Here is a 24,436-nt window from a genome sequence, read left to right as displayed (position 1 = left end):
ATGGGCTCAACCTCAGAGACGAGATATCATCAATGGAGCAAGTCGCAAATATATGCCTCTGTAGTATACTCTCAACAGCGTACATAGCTGCTAGATATGCCCCTCGCTGCCAACATCCGGCGCATCGACATCCGACGTGACTAGCAGCCGTCGCCTGCTCAAGAGCCACGGCGCTTAATAGCTCCAACAACCTACATCGGCCCTTCTAGTTGCTACCAAAAAACCCGGGCACAAAACTTTTTTCTTCCTCTTCAGTTACGTCAAAGAAACCTGCGACCGGTTAAGGAAAATATAACAAACAAGACGAAAAACTGAACTGTGGCTATATACACTTATTGTTAGTACAATAAACATTCATCTTATTCTTCCGATCAGGTTTCCGGTAAACTGAGAGATCGACTAGTTGACAAGGATCAGTGGGAGGAGAGAGGAATAGTAATTTTTAAAACAGTGCCAACAGACTATTAAGCCTTTTATGAAAAACGCCAGCCCTTTTATTCGTACTTTTTATGCGGTGCAAATTTATATAGATGTAGAATGGACTTGGGATAACCGTACATCTTGATGAAGGTACATCGGCGTTTTTGTTATTCCTGACAAAGATAAATTAAATTGTTAAACGTTATATCAGAACAATTTAATCCTTTCTGGAGCCAACTGTCGAGTGATTTATTGATTTTTTTGTTTCCTTTGATGAAACAATAAATTGGAGTAGAAAATTAATTATTAATTTTAGCAAGGTTTAGTCGAGAAGATCTCGCCGTTACAAAGCTCGAGTCCTGGTGTGCCACGCTCTACCAACCATGATGGTCTACAGCGGTTTAGGGCCACCGGAAGTCTAGATCGAAGAGAAGGTCGTCGACCGCGATGTACGACGAGTAAAGATGATAGTTTTATTGCTGTTACTGCACTATGAAACCGTCATTAAACGGCTTCGTTGATAGGTAATCAACTCCAAATGGTTTCCAGAAAGCTTCGTGAGGACATACTAGTTCCTTGACGTCCCGCATCTGTACTACTAGAGAGGCACTAAGTAGAAAGGCGAGTGAGTATTAGTAAGATGAGTGCCGGTTTATGACAACCAGATGACCGGGAACGTATGTATCATGTTACAGAATGGATCTTTCATTGTATTAAGGTACATTAAGGAAGCTGTGTCGAATTCAAGATGCGTGATGTTACTCGGCCTAATTTAGCCCGAGTTGTTACCTATTACTTGTATGTTTGGAATATCATAATGCATTGGCCAGCACGTTCTCCTGATATGAATCCTACAGATCACTTAAGAGACACGATAAAGAGACGGATTAGACCATAGAATCATTCACCGCCTTCAATAAGCATTGAATACCTTCAAGAAAACCGCTTCAAACCGCTCTTGTTGAAGATTAGGATTCTGTTTCACAAGACGAAATCCGGTCACTTATTTACTCGATGCCTAGGAGACGCCCTTCGCGATACCAGAGGAATTAATACGCGTTATTAAGAGCAAAACGAGATAATAAATCGTTTGTTAAATTTTATACCAATAAATGATTTTGTGGCGTTTTGATTAATTTTCTTTCAAACCATTGTAATTAAATATTTTTCATTGAAACTCATGAATTTTTGACCTTTTAATTTGGTTTAGATTAAAATAAGCATGCTGTAATGAATATAGCCCGTTTCTTGAATTAAACAACAGAATATGAGTTTTTTGAGCGTACAACTGAAAATTCATCACACGCATGTTATCGAATTCACGCTGCATTTTTAAAGTTTTAACCCCGCGGGCTTGAACTACGCATGTTTCGGAGAGTCGATCCTCGCCGACCTGGACGACCGTTTATCGATCCCGACTCTTTTGCAGGGCGATATAACCTTGGGTGAGACCCTGTACAAGGAGAAAGGAGATGAACTGTCGTCTTATCAACACGAAATTCGGCAAACCAGTGTTGTCCATCGAATTCTGACATGTAAGAATAGAATAAAAAACATTAATGTCTTTTCTGACTAGGTAGATTTAGCAAACCGGAATTTTATTACGGAGTTTAGAACGGAAGAATAGAATAAAAATCATTAATGTCTCTTTTGACTAGATAGATTAGCAAACCTGAATTTTATTATGGAGTTAAAAACGGAATTTTTTTATGTGAATCTTAAAATAATACACTACATACAACCGTTTTATAAACTTTGACCAATATTTAAAAAGAGGAAGGCTTGATTAAAACAACCTGTTACACATCTTTCATCTAAAACAACCCTGAATCCTAAATCATCAAATTTAATTTATTTTTGAACAGATCTACACTGATCACTTAACTGGATATAATTCATTCGCAGAGCAACCAATACGACCAAATTTTATTTATTTACTATCCTAGCACATTTCACAATAATGTTTGACTTTATTGTTCTTTCCAATACGAAAATCGATATTATAAATAAATATCCAACTTTCAATAATATTTTCGTGGTGGATTGATCGTTCAATCATCCCCTGACCTGCGCTAAATGTCCCAGTCAACCTATAATGCGAAAGCTGTGTACAACAATCCGAGAATACGAAAAACAATTGTTTTATTAGTCATTTAATTAAAAATTAAAAATAAACGACACATGTTTTCTATTTAAACTAAAACATAAACGATTGCAAATTTGAATATGTACAAAAATTTTATTATTTACTTCTTAATTTATTTTTGAACGGTACTTATTTATCGTTAACTTCTCTTGTTTACAACAATTTCATAATATGAGGGTGAAATAACATCATTTTGGATAATAGTATGTATGTTAATTTTATACTTCGAATTTAAAATGCTTACATTTTGAAAAAAAATTCTGTCGTACTATATATAATTAAATTAGCGAAGCAATAGTAATAATTTTTTTTTTTTTTTTCTAACGTGTGTAAACTTGGCTATTGCAAACTACCAAGCACACACGACAATATTTAAGGGGCAAAGACAATATCTAAAATCAAAAGTGAGGTTATGCCTAGGACAGGTTAGATTGCATATCTATGACTCCATGTTTTCTGTGAAGTGGTTATGATGGTGATGATGATGAGAGGATACGAGGAGGGGTTTGGTGTTTCCCTAAGCCTTTTGCATTATTGTACTTTTGCTTGTTACGAAGTTAAGTTAATTTTGCTTTTTGTACCCTATGTCGCCATTGTGCGGTTGCTTCGCATTCGTTTGCTATGGGTAGCGGTTTCTTCCTCCTTATTGCATGACCTGTGGGGTCATCATTGAATTAACCAAGTTCTGTAGGTGTTATCTCAGATGACATTGACCGGCATATATCCTTATCACTTCCCAGAGTTTTACCCTGCCTAGCCATAACCATGTGTTTGCCGGTTTTGGTGAGGGTTCTTTAATCATGAGTCAACTATGTATGGCACCTATGTAGTCTGCCTATCCTCGTTACGTAGGCAATGATGGCGCAAAGCCGAAACGCGGCTAGCAGACCAACCCAGTGAGAATAGGGGTAGCAAAATGATCGGCAACGACCAGTCACAGATTAATCACCACCATAAATCACATGAAGAAATCTCACAACCCAAGCTATTCTTAGGTTGTTATGTTTTCCCAGGCTTTGGGCGTTTTTAATGCATTTATCGACTATTTTGAATTTGACCTTCTTACGTGCTATCGCTTTTAGGGCTGCTTGGCTGTCTGGTCTTTTGCGAATTTAGTTGTCAGTGTAACCTCTTACAATTTTCTATATCACTGGCATTGATAGAATCTATTTCAGCTTAAAATACCGAGTTATATATCTCTAATAAGTTGGATTGCTCATATTTTAGGCTTTCACAAAACAGCCTGACGCGTTTCCTTCATTGGTTTTGAAGTTTATTTAATTTTCTCTTGAATTATCTTTCTCCGTCTCAGTCTGTGAAAACTTTATAAGATGTTGCTCGGATCATAATCAGACCCCATTTCAAGGAATGTGAGTCTGATTTTATTTGTTATTGTTGTATGCCCGAAATGTTTAGTCCCCATCCAATTAATTTGTTTTTAGGTCTGTGAGAATTTTTTCTACATTTTCCATGTATATATGTTAACGATGGAGGTAGGTTTAATAGTGTTTGAAAGGTTGCTGATGTACAATAGCAAGATGGTTGTACTTATAGTCTCTGGGAAGCATTTGCCTATTTTTGCACAGTGCCTAATTCTGGGTATCGTGTTTTTGTTGAGATTTAATTCACCCGATTAATGATGGAATTTTGGATTTAATTTTCTAGCGATCTGTTAGAATTGTGAAAAATTGTCGATTTGTTGTACAAATTAACTGTTTATTTCCATTAAAATATTTTATACTAATAACTATCGAAGGCATATCGACTAGTACTAAAAAGATTCTGGTCATGTCCGATCGTAGTCAGAATATAGATTAACAAGTTGGGATATTTAGTTCAGTTGTATAGAGGATTAAAAAACAATTGCCGAGGACAATAGTTAAAAAATGATCAGGTCATTGATCGGGTCCTCCGCTTGTTTATGAATCTATTTATACAGTTTCAAAGCGGAACCAAGATCTCTTTTATATCGATACATAAAAAGAAGTACAAAAGATGCGCCAGAATTCTACCAATCTCAGAGTTCGAGAAAAATCGTCAATGCCATCCTGAAACGTGTAATAATTTGACAAATAAAATTTCGGAACGTTAGATTTGGACCAGTTAAAAAGCTAGAACGACATTGAACTTAATTCTAAATTTAGGAATACGGTTAAAAATACGGTCAATCAGATGCTTTTCGCCATTGCGCTATTTTTAGTGTTGGATTTACGTGATTTCTGTTAAAGCAAGTCTCTTTCATACGGCTAAAACTGATGCCAAATACAATTGGGCGTATACAGAAAACCAGCAGTGACTGTCAACATCATACAATCGCACTCAAATCAACTCCACCGACACAAAATGGAGCACTAAAATGCAAGACAGATAAACTGGAAACCAAGCAAAAGCAAAAAGCTGAACTAAACTAAAACCAATAAAAACTAGTGCATGCAATATATAATTGGAAAACACCTAACAATAACACAAAAGCAACACACTTCACAAAAGTGGCATTAGGCCATACCACGAAAATGAGGAGTCAAATCCAGACGTCGTACAGACAGAACTAAATCTAAAAGACAGATACATAGAACATATAATATTTTTTAGGTACAATGAAGGAAAATCAAACTTCCTGACCCAATTAACGGAAAACTATTATGAACTCTTAATAATATAGACTAGCAAAAAGACTGTTTTATTGTATATAGTAGTTAATGATATCCCGTCTTGCGGTTCTTCTTGACACTGAATGTATTTATTAGCATGAATGTGTAATGCGAGAGGGCCTATGGCGAAATATTGTATACCCCATCTTCAATTAGATTAGTTATTATATGTGTGGAGGGTGATGAAAGAATATCAAGTAATCCACCAGCCTAATTGAGTGAATTTAGGGTTTAGATTTAGCAACTGATTGCGTTGGGTGCTAAAAAGACTTAGCTGTTGACAGCACCCGAGCCCAATCTCAGCAGCTGGACGGAGCGACGTCTGACCCCGGACTGTCAACATCACAGTAAGGTGATACTCGAGGCCTGCCAATAATTTATTGTAAATTCCAAAAGCTCAACTATGTACATGTTTGAATATATATACACATACGTACATGAGTAGATTTGCGCTAGATCAGTAGTCAGTAAACATTAGAATTGGGTCATTTGAGAAGCTAGAGCCACACTGAACTTAATTCAAAATTTAAGAATAAAGTTAAAAATACGGTTTATCAGATGCATTTCACCACCTTTAGTATTGGGTCTACGTGATTTCTGTTAAGTCAAGTCTCTTGTCTAAGGTAATGAGTGTGAAGCGCGCTTGTCTTATGAAAGAGGCCTTTCTTTACAGAAATTACACAGACCCTCTGAAGACGGTTAAATACCGAAATGCGTCTGACAGACCAAGCCACGAGTATAGACAGGCAAAAATATCGGTAACGACTAAATTACAGGTTCAACACAGACTACACAGAGACGTCTCGTAATAAAAATACGATCTAAAGCGCGTTATAAAAAGATATAGAATTCCATTTTTTGTTTTGAAGTTTTATCGGATAATCTCGCCAGAATATTAATCATTCATAACTCTCATACAAACAAACACAAAAAATAAATTTTATGGGGCCAAGGAGGTTAACACTTTGTCAATAGGCATTTTGTTGTTTTCAGGTTTTATTGAATGATATTAAATTTCATTTGTTGATATTTTATATATAGATATGTATATTTTTTAAAGTGCGTTTTCTATCGTCATTCTTAATGTGCATATGTATCATAGCTTGTAATTTTATTTTTATTGTAATTTAATTTTATTTATACAACCAAATATTTTCATTCAGACACTAATCTTTCTATGCAGAACAATCTGAAATTCGGTTATTCCTTTTGTTTTTTCTGTAATAAACAAACGTTAACAGATAATACAAAGAATAATCTAACTTACAAAAAAATCTAATGCTAAAAATCATCATGGATCTCGACATCAAAAGAATTTTCATGTAAGTAAACGTTTGATTTATAAAAGAATATTTTTTATCTGCACATTTATTTACAGAGAAAACCTTTCCTGTTCGCGGTTATTATTCTGAACCGCATTTTCTCGAGACGTGTGGGAAAACGAATTGGGAAGCTGTGCAGTTATTTCTAGAAACTAAGCAATAATCAATTTATCTAACTACGTATATAAATACTTTAACCGGACGTAACTTGTATTGATCAAACTGCTGTCAGCTGTTTAAGCCAGTACGGTTGAATGCGTATAACAGTAATGATAGCATTCACAAATTTCTCCAAAATTGCAAAAATATTTTAACAAATATCAAGGGGCTTGAAAGATTTTGTGACAACAAAACGCATGAGTTCTCTATGGACCCGTAACCTTGCGTTATAACGTAACTATATACATCTTCAGCCGATAACGATTCTTCTAGACCACTTAGATTTGATCTTAAATAAATAATTAATTACTGATAATAATAAGTATTCAAATAATCATAAAAATGTCAACTATCAAAAATCAGTATTGTTGATTGTCGTAAAATATGCTATTTACAGATTTAATAATATACTCAAAGACAAAAAAAAATTGGTATTTTGTGGTTTATTTCAGACAATATTTATTCTTATCGTTATATTGCATAATAATTATTTTAATGTAAACCAAATTAATTTCAGACATTTAATTCAGACATTTTATATTAAAAAATTTAATTATGATGGTTTCAAAGAAAATTCACCAAAACACCGGAAAATCATGTAGTGATAGAATAAACTGTTAGTTAAATTTTAATCTATCACTAAATCAAACAGCATACTAAGCTTCAAATAAAATAAATGTTACTTAAGAAAAAACTTTGCATTTTTATTCGCAGTTCATCTTTAATTTTAAAAAACGCTATGACAAAACAGCGAAACCAGCCGGATCGAACAATGCGATAAACATTTTTGACAAAAGATTTTTTCTTTTTCGTTGCTTTCTAACACAGTCTAGACTTTTCTAGGCCTTTTCAATTAATCGGCTCTCTGATAATTGTTCACATCGATGATTTCCTGTTCTTCGGTTTAGTCTCAAAGACGACAAGTTGATATCAATGTTTTATGTAATTTCATAAACAATCTCGTCTCAAATTATTTATTAATTTTTATAGTTCAATTTAAAGTTTATCGAATGTGAAATCAAACATTTTTGTAATTTATGTTAAAGTTATTAATTAAAAAATTGGAGACAACAATTTTGGACGTAAATAAGTGTGGAACTTATTGACTTATACTTATTTTCAAATGATTCTATATTTAATTTTTACACGTTTGCTTCATTGATTTCGCGTTACTGGGGCATGAGTTGGGTTAGGTTATGTAATGTACGGTTAGATTAACTTACGTTTAGTTAAAGTTATGGATGGGATAGATAAGGTTAGGCAGGGGTGATGCTTAGGGTTAGTGACGAATTAGGTAGGGTTAAGTGTTATGTTAACTACGCGTTGTACAAGGTGAATTTGAAACAAATAAAAACCTTCAATTCCTTCTTCAATCTTTCGGATCTTTCGGGGAAATATTTCATATTTGGACTTTGAAACTATATAAAAACATAAATAAACACCTACTTACAATGTTTAAAATTATAGCTTCAACCATAATGAATTTATGAATCTAGCTTAGTAGAGTGGACGAGATTTACCACACGTCCATTCTACATTACAATTGTATATGGTTAAGGTTAAAAACAATATGGATTAGACTTGAAGATCCGGTTTCTGGTCAAGGTATGAAAAAATAAAAGAGTACGATTACTTGCCGAGCTTTCGGCCTTTATACGGCCATCCTCAGGGCCTAAATATTCAAATATATAAATAATTTAGGTTAAGTTATTTATATATGTGAAAGTTTAAGCCCTGAGGATGGCCTTATAAAGGCCGAAAGCTCGGCAAGTAATCGTAGTTTGTTTTTTCTTCGTACCCTGACCAGGAACCAGATCTTAGACACATACTTCACATGGTCGATCAACAATCTGTAAGATAGTGTAGGTTAGGTGAGGTTAGGTAGGGTTACGGTTAGGAACGGAATAGGTTAAATAGCCATGATTCAATTTTTTCCGTGAAGCTGAGAAAATAAGCTTTAGCTAGGTTTTCTATTAATTTTAAATCCTAAAAAGTTCGCTATTTATGTTTGCCGTTATGATTAAAACTGTATTATTTTGGGCCCTGCTTATAAATATGTATATACAATGTTGTATATGTCGTCTGGAATTTGTCCTTCCAAATCCCTCATTGTGGTGTAAAAAAAGCATTCCAGGTACTCTTTCCAAACTTTTATCTTATCAAAAGTTTAACTTGCTTAACATTCACAAATTGGCTACCTCAGGGTTCATTTAAATACCTGACGGGATATTCCTTTTCTTCCCTTAACATAATCTTTTATTTTATCAAAAGATAATTTCGTAATTTAGGTAACTTAGCTCATGATCTTGCCGTCGTCATCTTATCATCATCTCTCTTCAGGAAGATGGAGAAATGCATTAACAAATATCAGCGAGGATAAAGAGACCAGGATGATAGGTAACTATCAAACAATAGGTTTATCATCCCGCAAACCGCGGGAGGAAATACCAAATTCCCAGAGTAGCTTGGGGCTAAAGATTTAATGCCTTTATAGTTTCTGAACTGTCTGACATTATGTAAAGCTGTGGTCGTTTCATAGTCTTCTTTATTAACTCCTGTGCACAGAGTAAAATTGCATAGATCTCAGCTTGGAAGATAGTTGGAGCTATTCCAAAGGGTTTTGCTAGGGGGTAATTGGCCGTTTCATCCCTATACCTATCCTCCTTAGAAAACACCACTAAAAAAATATTTACGAATACATTGAACTATTTTTGATTGTATCAATACCGATTTTTTGACCAATTGTTTTATACTTTTGGGACCGAAAATCTCGAGATTGGTGGGGGGAAATCGGTTGATGACTGACGTCTGGGCCGACGAGACGATTTTCCTCCAGTCTGTAACGGTCCGCCAGTCTAGACGGTTGTCCGTTTCTTTCAATCGCTAATCAAAAAATCGCACCAAAGTCGAATCTAAGTAAGTTATTCATTTTTTTTTAATTTAGTTTTTCCTTAAATATTCAAACGAGGTAAAACTTGTCTCCGAAAAAAATAAAATTGGAGGGTTTATTAAGATAAGATCACTATGGATATGATTAATTACTTGTACAATAAAATGTATTATGATTTTTGTCAAATATTCGAAATATAAATTCAATTATTATCTCCGTAAGGTGTTTTCTCATAAAATCACTTTTCTCTCATCACATAAATAAATTGAATTTTTGTATTGTGTTTATTGTCTTGAAGAGCAAAATTGGTTTGGTTAAGAATAATGTGGTAAATTAAGGTGTACAGTTACTATGTATCAGAAAAAAAATGAAATAAAAAATATTTTACGAATCGTTGGCGTGTCTGTGTTTTTGAAAAAAAAAAGTTAAATTAATTAAATTAATATGAAGAATATATAAAAATAAAGGATTCTTCTTTGTATGTGAGAAATTGTGGTTTTTATCGTCTTCTTAGAGCAATTTTTTTCAAATTGCAAGAATTTTACTTTTTTTCTATGCTTACATTTCATATCATCTCTGAGAGTTGTTTTAAACTTTTGATTTTTCCTTCTCGAAGGTGGGATAATAGGCCTATTATCCCACCTTCGAGAAGGAAAAATCATAAGTTAAACTGTTGAGGTCGAAATATAAGAAAGCATCGTTATGTTTTAAAGAAAGGATTAATTTGAAACTAAAAAAGGGCTCATTTGAAATTAAAAAGGATTAATTGGAAAGTAAAAAGTTCAATGTGAAATTAAAAAGGGTTAATTTGTAATTAAAACGGATTAATTTGATAGCGAAAATAGTTGATTTGTCGGAAAAGGCTGTAAAATTTAAAAAAAAAAGCATTCTTCTGTTACTTTGAGAAATGTGAAATTATAATGACAATTAGTTTTTTTATTTTAAAAAATCTAAAATTAAAAGAAGAATCATTTGTCTTTATATTTAATTTATTACAATCTTTAATTTTAATTGAAATTAATTTTCAATTGGTCTTCTAAGAACTTAAATATTTATTTTTTTATTTTCAATGAAAACAATTACTTCATGATTTGAAATTGACTTTTTATTGATGTTCTAAAAATAAGATTACGTTGAGATTAAAAAGAGCTCATTTAAAATTTAAAGGGAACATTTAAAATAAAAAGGGTTAATTTAAAATTAAAAATTTAGTTTCAAATTAAAAAGTGTTAATTTTATGCAAAACATTACGAATAAGTTCACCTTAATTACAGAATAAACAGGGTTCTGCAAGACAACTTTTGTTACGGCCAAATTTATAAAATGTCAAGGACAAAATGTGCAATGGTGATAATTGACCCAAATTTGTATGTACTATTTATTTTGAATCCTTTTAAACTGCTCGGAATGAGAACCCTCGCAGACTAGATACAAAAAAGCTCCCGTGTACATAATGATGTAAATTCACTCAGCTCTGTCGCCAAGTGTGACAAACTGGTATTATCAGCCTCAGCACCATCTTTGAATTTTCATAACACATGGAAAAATTTTCGTTTAGTTCTTAAAAGAGATGTTTGGGACCCAGGCCCGAACGTTCTCGCTTTTTCCCTCTACGTGCTGTCAGGGACGGTCATCTAATTTCCCATTGCGTACCCTCGCAAAAAGTGTTTTGGAACCAACTATACAACTTGCTAAATTGATATTTGTAACCCTCGCAAAAAGTGATTTGGAACCAACTATACAACTTGCTAAATTGATATTTGTAAGTAAATCCGGTGTCTTCGTTGCAAATTTGTAATTTCATGGAAGAACCAAGCTATGGTCTGGGTCAGTTAATACATTTTAAATTTTTCGAAAACTATTCAAGCTCGATTATTAAGAATTTGCTTGTAAAAGAAGTAATTAATTTTAAAATCGAGGCTTTTGACCCTAAAAGGATTCACAGGAGTGGAAAAATACACAGCAAGAATTGTTGTTTTGATAATTTTTTTGACATAATCTATTAATAGATAACGGTAGCAGATTTTTAAAGAATATAAAATATGCATTGATTATTTAGATTCTAAAGAGATAAACTTATCATGTTAACCTATCGAAAACTAATTGCACTTGTAAGCAAGCTGATCTCGTCGTAATCCAAAAGGAAACCATTACTCATAATCGAAGATCAAAAACAAACAATGTGATTCAAACCTTGCGAATATACGCAGATCAAGTTAGATTTACCACCTCGCATACATCACGGAAAAATCTCACAACATGATTCAACGTGATCAAGAAAATGTGTTGTACAGTTGTTGTACAAATGTTAAATAGGATTTTTAAATATCTGTTTTCCCGTGGTCCGCCTACTCTCGCTGTTTTTCACCGTCTGAGCTGTATTTATGTAGATCTTCGGCAATAATGTGGCATAAATAATATGGCACTATAAGGCAATACTGTGAGTAAAATAATATTGTTGTGGTATGTAAAACACCGTATTGACTTGCTAATGAGTTAGATAATGTGTATTATCTTAATTTTGAACATTTGAAATGTTATCCCCTATTAAAAACGGCCATGACGAGCTTACAATTGCTACCCAGAAGAGTTTATTTAATAACTAAAGTTGCAATGGATAAAACTACCCTTGAGATTAAGTAAGATACATATTTACATTTGGAAATCTTGAACAGCACATGTTGGACGTTTAAAATAAAAGCTTAAGCTGGTAGAATGAAGGGATATCAACCCCTTTTTATTTCGTTCCTTTCGTATTACAAAATTAGGTGAGGTTGTTTTTCTATGGAAATATTATATGACATGATGTATTAAAATTAGACGACCACTCATTTAGTCAATTGGAGATCAATTTATAAGACCCCGGATCTCACTTAATCAAATCGTAGCTTTCCACATTTAATTTTGTTAATAAACAACTGAAACTCATATGTACGATTTAATCTCCTGTATTAGTCTTGCTCAACATTGAGAAATGCTGACCGTCTCATTCTCTCTCTCTCTTCTCTCTCTCTCTCATTCTCACTCTCTCTCTCTCTCACTCTCACTTTCACTCTCATTCTCAACCTCTCCCCTATTTCATTCACTAGTGTATTTAGTCTCTGTCTTCCACAAACGCACGACGAGAGTTTTTTGTGGTTGTTTTTTCTTTTATTAATTACATGGTACATAATAATGTCAAAATAAACACTCAGGCCTATATGAAATCTTCCTAAGTCGAATTGGGGAAGTTCAGCACACACTCAGTACGCACTCACACCAATAAATACATTCACACCTATATACATTGCATTCATTCTATTTAATATTCTTCCATCAATCTAAATACAATAATAAACTAATCTAATTGGGGTCGATGGGGTACTTTTATAAATATTCCGCCATCGACCCAAGTCACGTACACATCTCGAGGGGCAATCCACTATCAGCCCCTCCCCATTCACTCTAATAAATACACTCACTTATACAAAACACAGAAACCAAAACACATATTTTGACGACTATATACAATAAAAAATTCCCAATTCCCCTAAAAAGCGGAACAGAGGACCCTGAAACTCGCTACAGTTCCGAGAACCATTTTGAAATCCGGCGGCATACCTACACGCTCTTCGTATGGAGCCAAGGCATGGCACATCGAGCAACCTTCCTCTGCATAAGGGGCACCTGCGCGGGCTTTGGCCCAAAAGCAGGTGCCCGTGTTTCAACCGTGTATGGCCAATCCTCAGTCGGGTGTGGACGATCCCTTGTCTCCTGCTCAGGTTCTCTGAGGGCTATCTACCGTTCGGTGACTCGCAAGAGCCTCTCCGACTATTCATTTTGTTCCTTCAATCCTCTGAGTTAGCAGGCAAACATTTTACGAATCTCTGAGCCTGGGATGATTTCCAAAATTGCGTTGCGAACAAATATTTCTAAACTTAATGCCCTAGAAGAAATCCAATACTAACGAATTGTGCTCTTTATGCAAATAAAGATATTTTTCACTTTGTGGCTGAAAGCTCAATTTTATTGGACTATCGTCTACTGCATCTAGGTGTCCTTTTTCTCGCGTTTCATTTATCCAGATTTGAATGATTAAAAAAATTGTAAACCCCTTGCTTACTACACGCGCAATACTTAACAATACCAGTATTAATTGATTCAACAATTCAATTGGTGATAACTTCAAAGAAAGAAAAAAAAATAAAGCTGTTTTCTCTCTAGCTACGAAACATTAAGTTTAATTTAAATTCTCTTAAATGTTATAATTTTCTTATTACTCATATGTAACTATTCATTAGGATGTATTTATCATTTGGTCTTTTTTTAACTCATTCTTAGTTAACTCCCGACAGACGGATTTTTATCCATGTCGAACTATACTTTAATAAGTATCTGTTTTTTGTATAAAAGGAAAAATAAATTAAAGAAATAAATAAACAATCCTTTAGTAGGGATAATACTGAAGGAAAAAAACATCATGTCAAAATGTCAAAATTGTGTCTGATCGTATCGACCGGCAATTAATGAAAACATTGGATGAATCACATGGAAATTTCCTATCGGCCCGTAGTGCTTTCATTAATATAGGCAAGTTCCATCCCGAAAAGGGGGACCCGTCTTAAGTAAAAGAAACAAAGCCAATCTCATTGACATATATATGTATACAGTTATTTTAAACAGGAAAATCTTAAGGGCACATGCAAGTTCAGTTTTATAGACTTTCTATAGTTGTATAGTTGCACATTTTTTTTAGTTAATTTTATATCTTTATTATATTTTAATACAAATCTTGGTGCAACAATTTGGTCTTAGTAGTACGATTCTGTGAAAACATTCCAATTCGGTTGCAAGGTGTTCGCACGCAAGGTTTTTTTAATTAGATGCAAGAGTTCCATAGGGTAGCATCTTGGGCTCGTTGTTATTCACCCTATAGAACTGCCGACCTCTCTTCTCCATTCTGACGCTATGACTTCCACATTTGCTCCACATTATCATCCAATCCCACTACCGTCATAGTTCACGAAACCTACAGGCTCACTGAAGGCTTACTACCTACCTACAGACTTACTACCTAAAGCATAAACTTCTCCTTTCGGCTCATCATTCCCAGTCTATTCCAGTATTAGACTACCGATTCACCTGAAACCGTTATAATAGGAATAGGCCTAAAAGAACAGAATTGAATCGGTGCTACTGATTAAATTTCTACTTGACAACAGATCAGAGGATTGTCTGCGAAATAATTAAAAATATTAAAGGTGGTCGCTTTTTGTACCTTAGTGTATACCACCATACTGAAACCTATATGTACACACGCCATCACGTAACTAAGTTCTATTGTTACCGCGACATTTTATATATCGAAACAGAACTATTCACAAGGACTTAAACATCCCTTTTATTAAAGACGATGTAAGCTCTAGTTATGCAAGTATTCACCAAACCACCGGGTGATGAGCCTGTAGTTTTAGCTGTTTTTTTCTGTTTGTGACGAAAAGTGGCCTAACCCAATATACTCTGGGGACCGCGGCAGCCGAGTGATTAAGGCCTCAGACTCTTGGCTAGAAGATCCCGCGGTCGCGGGTTCGTTTCCCACCGTCGCCAGTAGATTGACTCACCAAGAATTGACCAGGTGCTAAGTGTAAAGATTACGGTTTATTTGTTTGAACAGGTGCGGAAAGGGAAGCCTAACCGCTTCCGGATGTGGAATTACTGCACTATAAAGTCGATTGACCGATAAGACCACAGAGTTCGGTGCGGTTTTAAAAGATCGCGCCCTTTTCAGTAGAACGAGAACGACAAGGCCATCCGCTGAAGATGGCAAAAAGCCGAAACGCATCTAGCAGACCAAAACAGCAAGGATAAGCAGACCAAAATGATTGGAAATGACCAAACCTCTGAAAATTATTATGTTGCATAGCAGAAGCGTTCCTTTCAAGTTTTCAAAACTCTTAACATTTGAAAATAAGATAGTTTAACGATAAAAGACATAAATGCCCCCACAATAACTCAAAAGGCACTTTCAGTGGATAAATTTATCAAGCTATCAAAGAAATCTAAAGTCTATGTCAAATTAGTTGCACTGTGTTTTTTTATCACTCGTTATCGTTTAGCACTAGTTTAGACTAAAATAGTTTAACCTCTATAAATTTTAAAAGGTTATCTAAGGAAGGTATCAACAAACTAATAAGTCCGTTTAAATAGAACCACGCTTCATAAATTCGAATACTCAATTATTTTTTGATCTGAAGAATCTTCCTACCAGCTACCCAAGTTATCGAGCTTAACTTAACTTCGTCTTTGCGTTTTAATTTGTCAATTGCCCGCGCACACGTGCCGTACTTTAGTTTGTCTTATAAATTATGACACAATGCTCCGTGTCTCGAATGGTACACGAGCGCAAACTTATTGCCTCAATTGGCACAAGATGTGGAGGCGACAGGAAATCTCCACTTTATGATGATCACTAATTTAGGCCAACACGCGTATCGATAATACACAAATCCTGGGTTCAATGAGGAAAAACTCCTAAGAAAGCATGATAGGTGTTGTTGGATAAATCTGCCAAAAATTTTGTTTCCTATCATTTTGGTCTGTGTTTTTACCGAAGACACACCACTGAAGATGGTGATAAGCCAGAAAGTATAGGCAAACCAAAATGATTTTTTATGTGTTCGTCAATCAAATTTACTTGCTTTTAACATTATTTGATTACAATTGACTCCTTAATCCGAACTGACTGTGAACGATGTTTCTCAATACTTCTGTTGTTGAAACTTATTTAGTTAAAAAAATTTTTGGATTATTGTGTTCCTGCTCCTGTCTTTTAGTAGCATAATTGCGACATCTTCTACCTTGTGGCAGTAGGGTTCCTCGGAGTCAGCTGCAGTTAGTACCTAGTCTGATAAGCTGGTTTCAGCCTGTCAATATATGACCCAACATGTTTACGTTTGATCCGTAGGGAAAAAAAAATTTGGTTCACACTGTACGACAAACAGGCCATCATAATGTGGACCAAGTGGGGTTTTTTCGACCCACACTGGTAAGAACAAGTGTTGATGTTATAAGGCCGTTTTGAAGATTAAGGTTAAAGTTAGAAAAAGGCTGTTGTGCAATCTTGCAATTGCAATCATTTAGAGCTCTTCGTTAAGTAGAAGGCTTTTTATCAGACCAAAAGGTTTGTTAAGGACTCCCGTGTGTCAGTCCTTGGCTTTTCCTCTTCCAGAAGTAGGAATCTATGCCTGCATAAGCTTTCGCACCAACAGAAGCCTTGTGTCCGTTGTCTCTTCTTTTTTCTATATACATTCCTCCGGAGTCGACAGTGTCCAGTCAGCAGTATTACAATCCTTCTAGTTGTAACACTTTCTTGGGTTCTGTGATATTGATTGATACTTTGATGAATTTATTCCATTCCTCTGTCATGGAATCCCTTTGAACCGACTTATTCTTAACCCATAGTCTGATAGATCTTAGTTTTTGGTAATTTAGTATGACGCAAAATTGTTCAGAGCCGATAGTTGTCCTTGTCGAATTTTCTTTGGCCAATATATTGCCCCCCTCATTGGCCCTATTTTGAGTATCTGGCTGTGAGGTCTTCGTCCAAAACCACCCATCCGTAAGCTACTGTGGGACTAACAATCGCTGTGAGGGGGTCGGTTTTCACGACAAAGGTATGTTCAGTGTCAGTTTCGACGGCATAAAGACTGGCTTGTGATTGTGTACGTGTTCATGAGAGAAACCCAAATATGGCGGCGTGGATACGATGTATTGACGCTAATAGAATCATATCGCTCATATTCTATCTTATGGCAAAAGAAAAATCGTTGTTTGTTGTTCTGTTTTGAAATTTTGGGATCTATTGTTGTCATGTCCAACATTAATTCTAACCTATTCCGTTTTTTATATAAATCATTACGCTGAAACAGATTTTTTATATAATTTTTTCTTATATAAATGAATTTTATATGTTTCATATATGAATTTGCAATTAACGTAGCTGCGCCAATTACTACCATTTTTGTAAACAATTTCTTGTTGAGACATCTAGTGTTAACTGAATTGACTACTGAGTAGCAATAGCAGGCTTGGGCATCCATGAGCCGCTCGGCTCGCAGGAGTACGCCAATGCAATTTTCGCTCTCTGTGTGCTTTTATTCCAAAAAATGTCGGTCAGAGATGACGCCTAGGTATTGTACTTCTTAAGAGAAGAGAATCACAAGTGCCATTTTGTTGGTAAATGGAACTACAATGGTATTTTTAAGGCAAGGTTTTCCGTGTTGATTTATGTCGAGTATTCGATAGTCATAGTCGGTCGATTTGTCGGATTAGGTCGGTCACAAAAGAGTCAGTATTTCATTCTCACCACGGTTCAGGAGAGATATGCCATAGTGGCTGTATGGATGTTTATACTTTCCCTTTATGTCTGCAGGACACTTCATATTCGCTCAGCCTCTTCATTATTTCGTATCATTTTACATGGGTTACGTCACATTATGGTGACTGCCTATGGTTAGCTACGTTTCCGCTAGGCGTCGGCTCAGCTTCAGCAATGGGCCTTCCACGCAGCAGCCAACCAGTTTGCAGCACCCTTGTATATAAGCAGAGCTTAGAGCAAATTCGTCGAAGAGATCTTATCCATGACTCAATAATGGAACAAAAACTGCAAGCATTAGCTACAAAGTACTCTCAAAAGCCGACATCGACATACATCATTCCTTTCATCTTCACCCATCTCGGATTCAAACAGCTCCTCCAATCACCAGCCCTTCTCGGGGCCACCAAAACCCCCAGCTACTGGACAATCACACTGCTTTCTTAACATGACTACATTTTTATTACACCCAAATCATGTAAACATTTATCACTTTTAGAATTTTTAGATTTTGATATTAGGGGGTCATGTGAGTGGCCATTTGTTTTGCGTATTTTGCGTGTATATACATTAGGCTGTCTGACAGGATTAAATATTGGACATGGTTCATAATGTAGCTCGAGGCCTAAGTTTTGTTATTTCCTCTGAAGTAAAAATCGTTGCTGATAATTTGATCTCAGTTACATGGTCGTTGTTGCACTACCGCTGCCTTGACTTTCTCTCTCTCTCTCTCTCTCTCTCTCTCTCACACTCTCTCTGATTTAAATCTACTGTTTTTCTTTTAATTTTCTCTTTTTTAATAAGTTTTTATCCGGAAGCAAATTTAATATACATTTTTTCTTGATCGAGGTAATAGTTTTTATTACATTTATTGACGTAAAAGAATAGAAAATAATTTCTTGCTTCGTATGATGAAAAATTAGCATTGGTCAATATTTGATAGCATTACTCCTTGTAAACACTGAATTTGTTTTAATCCTTAACGTGGGCACGTACAGATAAGAGTTGACTTTTTGTTTCTATTTAAATCGTCCTCTAAAAAATTAGATTACTGTGGAAAAAACAAATGTACGGACTGTTTAAGAACGGAATTCGATTTGTAATAGCCTTGTCATTTTCAAAATTTATTAAGTAGTGAAATTACAGGGAGAAAAATGGAACAAACTATATTTGCTAATTTTATGGGGTACGAGTCTACCCAGGCATTTAACCCCTCGGGTCTTGGTCGTCACCCTGCATAATATAAGTAATGAAATTACAGAGTGAAAAATGGAACAAACTATATTCGCTCCTTGTCGAAAAACGTCATTAAATTAGATATAATCATTAAATAGATAAGGTGACGACTACAGCACAGCCTTGAGACTATTTTTTTTTTTTTTTTTTTGTAAGTAAAAGATAAATATTCCAAATTTGCTTTAAACTGACTTTATTGCATTTTTCTTGCTCGTTACACTAAGTTAAGTCTGATATTGGCGGACCTATAGCATCTAAATTTCATCAAAACTTTTATGCTTTATGTTTACAAATAACTTTTTTCGTTATTTTAAAACAGACGTAATCACCGATGGGCTAATGATTTTATCATTTGACCTCTTTATAGTTTTACTCATTTATTTACAGACAAATGCGTATTATCCTAAGCAAATAAAAATAGTCCTCGCAAGTGAGATGTATTTTTACTTCGTGCACTAGTTAGTTGAATTTGACCAAAATTTCATACCATTTGGAATAAATAATCACTTAGATCAAACCAAACCCCCCCCCACCAAAAAAAACCGCTTTTGTGGTGGGTTTTCCGTGATAATGCATTGAAATTTGGCACATCTATCCCCCTCAGCCTATAAAAAAACGTTGAGTTGGCTGTATGCATTCCTGACAGACGTGCTTGCACTAAGCATTCCTGATTTTTGAATCTAGTCACTCATCAATCTAAACATTTTACGTTGTGAGCTTTGGAAGTTTAAAAAAATAATGATTGCATGTTTATTTATTTATTTTATTGTGCTTCTATATGTGTTTTCTACTTTTATTTATTGGGAGAAAAGATGGAATTCGTACTGTTTGGATTTTTTTTTAACTTACTTGCTTTACAACAACAAAAGTATGGTTGAATTTCTTTTATTTCATCAATGTAAGGGTCCAGGGTTCGAATCAGCAGCCCTGAATACTTACTTTTTTTTTCAAAATTCGCTTCTTTAACCATGATTTATGCTTAATATTTTCTAGATCCTATTCAAGGCAAATGGATTCTAATGTAGAAGAGGGTAAAGTGCCCGTCGAAGATGGAAGGCCTTCCTCTCACCTAAGACAACAGAATATTCTGGCTCAGGTAAAAAAAAAATTGTAAACTTATACCTACTCAAAATACTTTCATAAATTCCAACCTTTGAGTCTTTAAGTGAATTTACATTTTACTTGTAGGTTTCAGCCAGTTTTTCCAAATATATAATCATGCTTGATATAGGAATGGCCATTTGCTACTCGACAATAGCTATACCACCAATTCTAGACGCTGCAGAAGGCTTAAGTATCAATAAAAGCCAAGCATCTTGGTTTGGTAGGAACTGTCTTAAGATTGATACACAAATTTATCTGATATCTTATTTATATTTTTGTATTGATTATAGCAAGTCTTGTGTTTGTCTGGCAACCTGTGGGAAGTTTGGCGTCTGTACCGATGAGCGGTTTAGGTAGAAAGCGACTGATGTTTTATCTTCAAGTGCCCCTATTTATCGGATGGATCATGCCTTACTTTGCGACGACTGTCTGGGAGCTCTATCTTGCCAGTTCATTTTTAGGCCTTGGTAAAAAATTTTTATCTTGTATAATTTCGCAGCATGTTTATATTAATTCAATTTCCAGGTATCGGCTTTATGCAAGCACCCATAGCAACATACATAGGAGAAGTGACTCAGCCACAATATAGGGGCTGGCTGGCAAGCATCGCATACTGCTTTTTGACCCTGGGAAACGTTGCCATCTATGTTATTGATGTAATTGTTGGTAACTGGAGAATTTCAGCTTTGTACGGTGCTGCAATGCCACCATTAACAGCTTTAGTTCTCTACTTAGTATGTTTTTTATATTTATTTATGCTTCAGTCTACTTCTAACACCTATTTACTTGGCATAGTTATTTATAATAATTTATTGAGACTACAGGAATACAAATGTTAAATTATTTCATAATCTAATAATATTCTATAAGTATTAATTTAATTGGGATTCTCTATGAGGGTGATGAAACAGTAATTTGGTTGTTACCGATCATCCTGGTCTGTCTATCCTCAATGTCCTTTTCTGTCAGACCAGTTTAACCAGGATGACCAGTAAAAACCAAATTATTGTTTTAATTGGGAATTATCTCTTTGTGGTCTTATGGGGTGTTAAACAATTTTCATCATGTTGGATTAGGATAGGCAGATCAGGGCAATCATTAAATATCAAATTATTAGTTTAATTGTGAGATTTTTCTGTATGGTCTATGGGGATGATGAGCCTATAATTTAGTCGTCACTGATCATTCTGGTCGGCTTATCCTCACTTTATTGATCTTAAAGGTGGATTCCATAATTTCAGACAGGGCTAGGCTGACTAGGATGATCAGTAAAAACCAAATTATTAGTTTTTTCAATAATCAATCATTTTTAGGAGATTTCTCTGTGTGGTCTATGGCAGCATTGAGCCAGTACTTTGGTCATTACTGATCATGTTGGTCAGTCTATCCTCACTGTATTGTTCAGTCAGACCGGTTTCATCATTTGGGAGGAGGATAGGCAGACCAGGATCGGTAAAAACCAATTACTAGTTTAATTGCTAATATTGAAATAACAAAAAAGGCAATTTAAAATATCGTATTGTTTGTTTTGATATTTTAATAAACATCTTGATATTTTATTTCCATAGTTAGATCATTTGTTTTAGGTTGAGAGATTGAAGAATTGAGAAGAATAGAAAATAAATCAATAATACCAGTACAATAGTTTCCCTCTTGAACAAAAACAATATTAAGAAACTTTGTTTTTAGTTTGTTGAAAACGTGAATCAGACTTTTTGATAAACAAATTTTACTTAATTTGAATCTCAAGGAAGTGATTTTATGTCCTATGGTTTCAGTAGCAACCTAAGTTAACTGTTGTTTGAATATGGATTTCAACGTTGATATTAAAACTCCAACAACTACTAAAATTGGGTGTTTTACCACACACCAGAAAATCTGGCCCAAAGTGGTACATATAAATAATACCTAGTTAAGTAAATAAATAAATTTTGATTGTTTTTTCTAGATACCTGAATCACCGGTATGGCTTGTAAGCAAGAGGAGATACGACGATGCGAAAAAATCACTCAAATGGCTCCGCGGGTGGACAAGCGATGAAGAGGTCGAAGAAGAATTTCACACGATTCTGTACAACAACTGTAAACACTATGCTTCGTTTTTTGACTCCCAGAAGATCGACCCGAAATCCTTTCCAATTGCCAATATTCCAGAAGAGTACAGAAAGCACTGTCAGCAGACCACAGAAGAAATTGCTAATATTCAAAACGGCGAGCAGGTTCAAGTCATGGAAGAGGAGAAACCTTTTCTCAAATATTTGTTGGAACCAGAAATGTACAAGCCTATTATTCTCTCCCTTGTTTTCTTTTACATGTCCAATGGAATCTCGATCGCGGTCTTTCGTTCCTACTTGGTCTTGATTTTCAAAGAATTCAAAGTAGAAATGGATGAATATATTATTTTAGTAAGTTTTTAACTTTTAAAATAATACAACACTAAATGAAAAAAAATACTAATAATGATAAAATGATAAAAATAGGTTGGTGTCACTACGATTGGACTTGTGGCAAATATAGTCTGTGTCATAATAATGCCCTTAATTAAAAAGAGGCGTTTGACATTTTTGGCTGGAATCGCATGTACGCTTGGAGTATTCAGCCTCGGATTTTATGTACTGTTTGGTGAACACTTAAATCAAAAATGGATTCCGATTGCTATAATGGTAGAATTGTTCTTTGCAACCAACCTTGCCATTGGCCACCTCCCTTGGATTTTAATCAGTGAAATTTTCCCACTTAGGTAACTGCATACAATAAAAAAACGCAATTTTCTTACGATTTTATAAATAAATAAATATATACATTTATTTTTATGATTTTTCAGAGGACGATCATTTGCAAGTGGACTGGTCGCCGGTATTGCGAATTTCATGCAATTCCTTGGTACGAAACTCTTCTGGACTTACGTTAGCTGGATGACACTCGGTGGAACGTTTATTATGTACGGCTTTGTTTTTGTTATCGGTCTGACTTATTTGTACTTCTTCCAAGTCGAGACCGAAGGAAGATCCCTTGACGAAATTGTATGTGAGTTTAAATACGGAAAAAAATATCATTCCTCGATGAGAAGAGACCAAACTAAACTCAGGTGAAAATTAAGAAAAAAAAATGCATTTCTTATACCTGACAGTATTTGCAAATTTGTATATTTTCTACTACTTGTATATTTTTGTAAATAACGTATTTTTGTAATTAAGAGATTTTCTGTTTCCCTATATTTGCGTTATTTTTCAATGCCCTATCATGCATAGTTTATTTGTAATCATGAAATTTTTTATATTCAAATCGTCAATGGTAACCAAACAGATAATGATTAAAAGAATGGTTGAAGAATGGTATCTATTAATTTTATACCATCTTTTTTACGCCATCCATTTTCAGAAAATCACTGGTGTATGACAAGTAAAGTATTGGACCTAGGATGCTCCCTTGGGGCACTCATGAATTTATTTTAGTTAGTTCTGAATACTGGCCTTCTTTTTTATTCTAAAATGTCTCAATTAGGTAGAAAATGATAATATTTACTTACTGTCTTGGTGGCATTCCTCCTCGGTTTACTGGTAAGTCCTTTGTGCCAAATCTTGTCAAAAGCCTGCGAAACATCAAGGGAGATAAGAGAACAAATAAATTAAGACTGATTTTACAAACAACTTACCTTATCATCCACCACAGATCATTCATCATTCATCTGTGCAAAGGGAATTTTTGGCTGCCTCTGAGAATGAAAAATGTTAAACTCAGTATCATCACCCATAAAATAAATTTTTCCATAAAAGAACACAGGTTTTACTTTTCAAATCAGAATATCTACTCTATTCACATACACATATGTATATACAGACAAAAATAAAATTTAAAAAACCTGTTGATCATTGATGGTCTACAGAGTACAGACTCTAGTGTCTAGTGTCTACAGGACTGACTTAATCATTCAATGTCAATGACTACATCGATCTTGTAAAATTTGTCTACTCAAGTGTTTACAACGGACGTTCAATGTGAATGATTATAGAGATCGTGTTAAATTTAAATCAGAATTGTTCTAAAGTTAATAAATTTTTTTTTTAATCATGTTTTTTTTTACAAGAGTATTTCAACTAAGAGGTTATATGAACCCTGGGGCTAGGGGTGCCGGTGTTTTTTAAAAAAGAGCCCA

The 24,436-nt window shown here is 34.7% G+C and overlaps 1 protein-coding gene across 3 annotated transcripts; it reads left to right on the top strand.

The window, feature by feature from the left end:
- Window positions 1–1,856: 1,856 nt before the first annotated feature.
- LOC106666136 (facilitated trehalose transporter Tret1-like) lies at window positions 1,857–23,495 on the top strand. 3 transcript variants are annotated; one of them, XM_014393071.2, is made up of 8 exons: window positions 1,857–1,955; window positions 20,171–20,273; window positions 20,366–20,501; window positions 20,572–20,748; window positions 20,807–21,015; window positions 22,230–22,685; window positions 22,761–23,020; window positions 23,105–23,495. In XM_014393071.2, exons 2-8 carry the CDS (start codon window positions 20,187–20,189, stop codon window positions 23,370–23,372), a joined length of 1,593 nt encoding a protein of 530 aa, XP_014248557.1. In that variant the 5' UTR covers window positions 1,857–1,955; window positions 20,171–20,186; the 3' UTR covers window positions 23,373–23,495. The 3 variants fall into 3 exon arrangements, with proteins under 3 accessions (XP_014248557.1, XP_014248558.1, XP_014248556.1); XM_014393072.2 differs by lacking the exon at window positions 1,857–1,955 and adding an exon at window positions 9,520–9,614 and having other exon boundaries at window positions 20,807–20,937; XM_014393070.2 differs by lacking the exon at window positions 1,857–1,955 and adding an exon at window positions 9,520–9,614.
- Window positions 23,496–24,436: the final 941 nt, after the last annotated feature.

This window comes from Cimex lectularius, unplaced genomic scaffold (assembly GCF_000648675.2).
Source record: "Cimex lectularius strain Harlan isolate CLEC.00 unplaced genomic scaffold, Clec_2.1 scaffold162, whole genome shotgun sequence".
NCBI lineage: Eukaryota > Metazoa > Arthropoda > Insecta > Hemiptera > Cimicidae > Cimex > Cimex lectularius.
The sequence above is the reverse complement of the archived record's forward strand: the minus strand, read 5'-3'. Positions and strand labels throughout refer to the sequence as shown.